We start from the raw sequence: 6,000 nt of genomic DNA, 5'->3' as shown, positions 1-6,000 counted from the left end.
CGAAACATCGATTCTCCTGTTCCTTGGATGCTGCCTGACCTGCTGCGCTTTTCCAGCAACACATTTTCAGCTCTGCAGTCCTCACTTTCTCCTCAAAGAGGAACTTGGAACAACTTAACTCTATTGGAAAACTTAACAGAATAAAAGATTGTTTTATTACTAAATTGTAACTGTTCTAATATAGTAACATTCCATAAACACATCCTTGGCAAAAGGCAAATTCAGAAAATGGATTGTTCACATGCAGTTCTCCAGTCTAGGAGGAATGAACATCGAACATCAAAACGCAATTCTGAGAGAGAGTGAGAACTCCAGCTTTCAACTGTAGCAAAAAGAATTGTGACAGCTGTTTCACAACCCGAGCAGCTTCTGCCACTGATAAAAACTAAAAAAAAATCCTGATTCAGTGGTTAGGAGCTTGACCACATCCATTTAGGCAGCTTCTATTGTTCTAATTCTTAAAAAAAAAACACCCAAGACCTCACGTTGTTAATCTGTCCCCCAGTCTCTCTCTAAAAGAAACCTGAACAAAACACACCTCTTAAAGCCGCGGTATCGTCACAAAAGAATAGGGAGAGGTCCTGATAAACAAGTCACACAAGGAAGGAGCTAGATTTTTAACAAATTACTTTGAGGGTGGTAATATTGGGATTATCACCTAGTCCATATTAATTGGCATAGAGACAAATAAGGCAGGAAATTAAACATATGGATGAACAAAAGAAGAGGTTTTATAACAGGAAACTGACACCAGTGCTGGGATAGGAAATGGGCTTCACCCAGACCAGGCTAGGCAAAGGTCTGAAAAGAATAAATAGAGCAATAGAAAGGACTTTGAACTAATGAAGAGAATTGGATGTTCAGATAGAATTTAAGGCAAGTGTGATAGTAACTTACAAATAACAGACAGGGGATGAGAGCAGAGAACAAAATGATAATTGATAAAAGATAATACTCCAGGTATCGAAAGGTTTTAGGATGAAGTAATAAAAAGCCTGTTTAAAACAAAGTGTGATGAAAAATATGAACATGGTATAACAATGCACAGAACAACAGCGATAAATGTGTGACAGATCAAAAAGTGCATCAAAGATATTGTCAAGTTATGTGAGCAAGGTGGGGACAGTTACCTGAATAAGAGTTCTTAAACACAAAAAAAAGAAACATAGCAGAAGCAACAAAATAAGTGAGTAATAAACATTCTCTTGTATCGCCACACTTACCAATAATTCCCTTTTTAAAATAATACTCTTCCTTTGTTTTTCAAACTGAAGTGTATAATTCACATTTAGCCACATGGTACTGAATTTGCCATTTATTTGCCCACTCAGTTAACGAGTCCAAATCACCTTGAAGCCTACTGGTATACTCCTCACAACTCAATTTTGTTCAGGTTTGTGTCATTTCAATGAGATCACTTCACACCCTCCCAAATTCAAAAGAACGCAGGCTGATTTCCATTGATCTCAATTTCACATCATGATCAGTATAAGGTATGAACCTGCAACCTCTAGGCTATTAGTGCCAGTAATCTAAGGACTACACATTCATGTTCTCATAAGTAGTAAGTGTGGGAACTTCCAATACAATTTTCATAAAATTAATACCTAATTTTGTCCCATAGTTGTACCAACAATAATATAAAAATTAAAAGTATAAAATATCTAATTATTTCAGTATTGCTTTAGGTAAGCTAAAGAATAAACAAATATCTATACAGCACTGGACTTTTAGTTTGTCCGGATATCTGAGATTTTTAACCATTATATAGAGTCAAGAGATGTACAGCATGGAAACAGACCCTTCGGTCCAACCCGTCCATGACCAGATATCCCAACCCAATCTAGTCCCACCTGCCAGCACCCGGCCCATATCCTTCCAAACCCTTCCTATTCATATACCCATCCAAATGTCTTTTAAATGTTGCAATTGTATCAGGCTCCACCACATCCTCTGGCAGCTCATTCCATACACGTACCACCCTCTGCGTGAAAAAGTTGCCACTTAGGTCTCTTTAATATCTTTCCCCTCTCACCCTAAACCTATGCCCTCTAGTTCTGGACTTCCCGGCGCCAGAGAAAAGACTTTGTCTATTTATCCTATCCATGCCCCTCATAATTTTGTAAGCCTCTATAAGGTCCGAAGCTCCAGGGAAAACAGCCCCAACCTGTTCAGCCTCTCCCTATAGCTCAAATCCTCCAACCCTGGCAACATCCATGTAAATCTTTTCTGAACCCTTTCAAGTTTCACAACATCTGGAAACCAGATTTGCATGCAATATTCCAACAGTGGCCTAAGCAATGTCCTGTACAGCCGCAACATGACCTCCCAACTCCTGTACTCAATACTCTGACCAATAAAAGAAAGCATACCAAACGCCTTCTTCACTATCCTATCTACCTGCGACTCCACTTTCAAGGAGCTATGAACCTGCACTCCAAGGTCTCTTTGTTCAGCAACACTCCCTAGGACCTTACCATTAAGTGTATAAGGCCTGCTAAGATTTGCTTTCCCAAAATGCAGCACCACGCATTTATCTAAATTATACTCCATCTGCCACTTCTCAGCCCATTGGCCCATCTGGTCCAGATCCTGTTGTAATCTAAATTAGCCCTCTTCGCTGTCCACTATACCTCCAATTTTGGTGTCATCAGCAAACTTACTAACTGTACCTCTTATGCTCACATCCAAATCATTTATGTAAATGACAAAAAGTCAAGAACCCAGAACGATCCTTGTGGCACTCCACTGGTTACAGGCCTCCAGTCTGAAAAACAACCCTCCACCACCACCCACTATCTTTTACCTTTGAGCCAGTTCTGTATCCAAATCGTTTGTTCTGTGAGATCTAACATTGCTAACCAGTCTCACATGGGGAACCCTGTCAAATGCCTTACTGAAGTCCATATAGATGACATCTACTGCTCTGCCCTCATCAATCCTCTTTGTTACTTCTTCAAAAAACTCAATCAAGTTTGGGAGACATGATTTCCCATGCACAAAGTCATGTTGACTATCCCTAATCAGTCCTTGCCTTTCCAAATATATGTACATCCTGTCCCTCAGGATTCCCTGCAACAACTTGCCCACCACCGACATCAGGCTCACTGGTCTATAGTTCCCTGGCTTGTCCTTACCACCCTTCATATCAGTAAAATACTGAACAAAGCAACAATGAATACAAAGATTTGCATGGACATTTAGGCCATAACTTTGATCTTGCCAAAACTGAAATAAAACATCGCTAACAATCCAAGATTCAGATCTTCCCAATCAGAAAATGATTTTTTTCTATCCTCGCCAACTACAGATGTTCAGATATAAACCAAAATTAATTTAAATATATACCTATATTGTAAATGTAGGTACAATACGATAGCCATGATACAATGGAAATAAAAATGGTGAAATATAAAAAACAGGCATGTAACTTGTGATAAATCAATTTAAATTATGACACAGTCAAACAAAAAACATATTTCACTCTATTGCAAAATACTGATCAATTTGTTCAAGTCATAATATTTTACTAACCTTTGGCAAAATATTCTCTGTTCGGACCAATTAGTGTGTTGTAGGGATACCCATAATAGGCTAGTGTGTAGGGATCACATGAGTAAACAATGTTTGCTTGAGGTGTTTCTGTTGGTCCCCCTTTTGCTGCTTTCTGGTAACGACTATATTGCTCTTTGTCCACAGGCTTGGCAAGGGTCACCTCAATATAGGAACCTTCAAGATCAATGCCATTTAATTTCTCCATGGCAAGAACTGCATCTTCCCTGGTAGTGAAATGAACAAAAGCATAATCGCGAATTTTCTTTACTCGCTCTACACAGCCGGGATTAAACTGACTGAAGATTTTTTTAATCGTGTCCTCCATGGTTTCAATCATCAGATTTCTCACGTAAAGAATTTTAACAGTTTCCATCACATCTTCATCAACATCTATCTCTGGTTCAGCCCAGTCGACCGCAATTTGGTGACCCCACAGCTGGATTCTTCCAGGCATCAACTTTCTTCGTGCCATGGCTGCTGCCCGGTGACTTTCATATTCTACAAAAGCAAATCCTCGGTTCTTCATCTTGTCAGCAGCACTGGCATAGACAATCACATCTAACACACCTTCTGTTACTTTAGAAATCTCTTCTAAAATCTCCTCTCTTTTTTTCATTTTTGGAATGCCTCCAATGAAAAGTCTGCAGTTGTCCACACTGCTGCAAACACCCAGCAACCTCCCAGGGCGAATCTCATAGTTATTAAGCTCTCTGACAGCTCGTTTGGCTTCATGCTTAGCTGTAAACATGACAAAGGCATAACCTCGGTTTTTACCATCAAAGTCCATCATCAGACGCATCTCATACATCCGCCCCACCGACTCAAAAACAGGGACAAGTTCATCTTCATAAACATCGCGTGGAATTTTGCCAATAAAGACCTCACAACCACGGGGCGGAGGATGGCCCTCCCAACCAGGGGGAGGGCCGCCATATTTACGTTGGCCATTTTCTTGAACCATTGTGTAGCCTGTACGTTCCAAAAGTGCAAGCAAGGTAGCTTCATTAGGGGCACCAGCAACACCTTCGTGGACCTTAGTTGAAGATATATTGCAAGAATCTGTACTCATCATGGTACTGGAGTCTTCAGCTGTCATTCTGTCAAAACCATCCAAATTGTGCTCAGACCTGAAGGCAAAAGAGGGAAATGTCAGTTGGATGATCAAAGAAATGAACATTAGAATGAAAGATCACAGCCAATAAAGTATTATTGAAATGTGATCAGTGCTATAATGTAGAGAAACTCAACAGACAATTCAAAAACAAGGTTCCAAAAGACAGTGTTTTGATAAATGACAAGATAAACCGTTGAATTGCATAAACAATCAGAAATGTCGCAATTTGAAAATGCCAAGGAACATTCAGAACTTCCCTCATTTGATATCTTATAGGAAGAATTTATTTTTAATTTTTTTGCATTTGGTCTTTCAACGTCATTTTCTGAAGAGTTTGAGTTTTGTCTATAGATGCAGTTTATATGTAATAATGTCCGATGATAAATTGAAAAGCAAGGGCATGCAATGTAGTTAGAATGACCAGCTATTTGAAAGAATCTCTGGCTCCAAATTGTCTCAGGCCAAATGGCTTTTTTGATTATAGAGGTTACTTGCTTATTCTTTTTAGCTACAATTGTCATGATGGTGGCTTTTGGAAGTAGGTAAAAACAATGACTGCAAATGCTGGAAACCAGATTCTGGAATGGAATGGTGCTGGAAAAGCACAGCAGTTCAGGCAGCATCCGAGGAGCAGTAAAAATTGACATTTCGGGCAAAAGCCCTTCATCAGGAATACCTGATTAAGGTCTTTTGCCCGAAACATCAATTTTACTGGCTTTTGGAAGTGTTACCACTGACAGAACTGGTTAGACTTCTGTGACAAAATGTGTTTGGTGAAAAAGGTGGAACACTTGCTGCCAACATTTTTTGCATGGCACTTTTACATAAACACTTAAGTGGCCTAACATTACTATTAGAGCACTAGTTTTTAGCAAATGAATAACTACAACACAGCAATGGCACAACTTCAAAAAAAAGCGCACATCATTGTAAAGTGTTTTGTCATCACTTGAGGTTGTGAAAAGTATATAAAACAACAAAATACCTTATAAAGAGGTTACTAGCTTGTAACATAAACTAACAAGTTTTGAGAAGATTTGCAGCTCAGGTTGAGGTTCTGGATGTAGGTTTGCATGCTGAGCTGGAAGGTTAGTTTTCAGACATTTCGTCACCATACTAGGTAACATCACCAGTGAGCCTCTGAATGAAGCACTGGTTTTATGGCCTGCTTTCTGTTTATGTGTTTAAGTTTCCTTGGGTTGGTGATGTCATTTCCTGTTCTTTTTCTCAGGGGGTGGTAAATGGGATTCAAGTCAATGTGTTTGTTGATAGAGTTCCGGTTGGAATGCCATGCTTCAAGGAATTCTCATGCATGTCTGTTTGGCTTGTCC

General features: G+C 39.4%; 1 protein-coding gene across 8 annotated transcripts in view; it reads right to left on the bottom strand.

The window, feature by feature from the left end:
- Positions 1-6,000, bottom strand: part of rbm47 (RNA binding motif protein 47) — a 263,132-nt gene that overhangs the window by 28,775 nt on the left and 228,357 nt on the right. For all 8 annotated transcript variants that reach the window (XM_043692551.1, XM_043692568.1, XM_043692560.1 and 5 more), the window contains one exon: positions 3,535-4,682. In XM_043692551.1, the coding sequence (XP_043548486.1) occupies positions 3,535-4,651 (1,117 nt within the window). In that variant the 5' untranslated portion in view covers positions 4,652-4,682. Of the gene's footprint in view, positions 1-3,534; positions 4,683-6,000 lie in introns of those variants that run through there.

The sequence above is a fragment of the Chiloscyllium plagiosum genome, chromosome 1 (genome assembly GCF_004010195.1).
Source record: "Chiloscyllium plagiosum isolate BGI_BamShark_2017 chromosome 1, ASM401019v2, whole genome shotgun sequence".
Lineage (NCBI taxonomy): Eukaryota > Metazoa > Chordata > Chondrichthyes > Orectolobiformes > Hemiscylliidae > Chiloscyllium > Chiloscyllium plagiosum.
The sequence above is the reverse complement of the archived record's forward strand: the minus strand, read 5'-3'. Positions and strand labels throughout refer to the sequence as shown.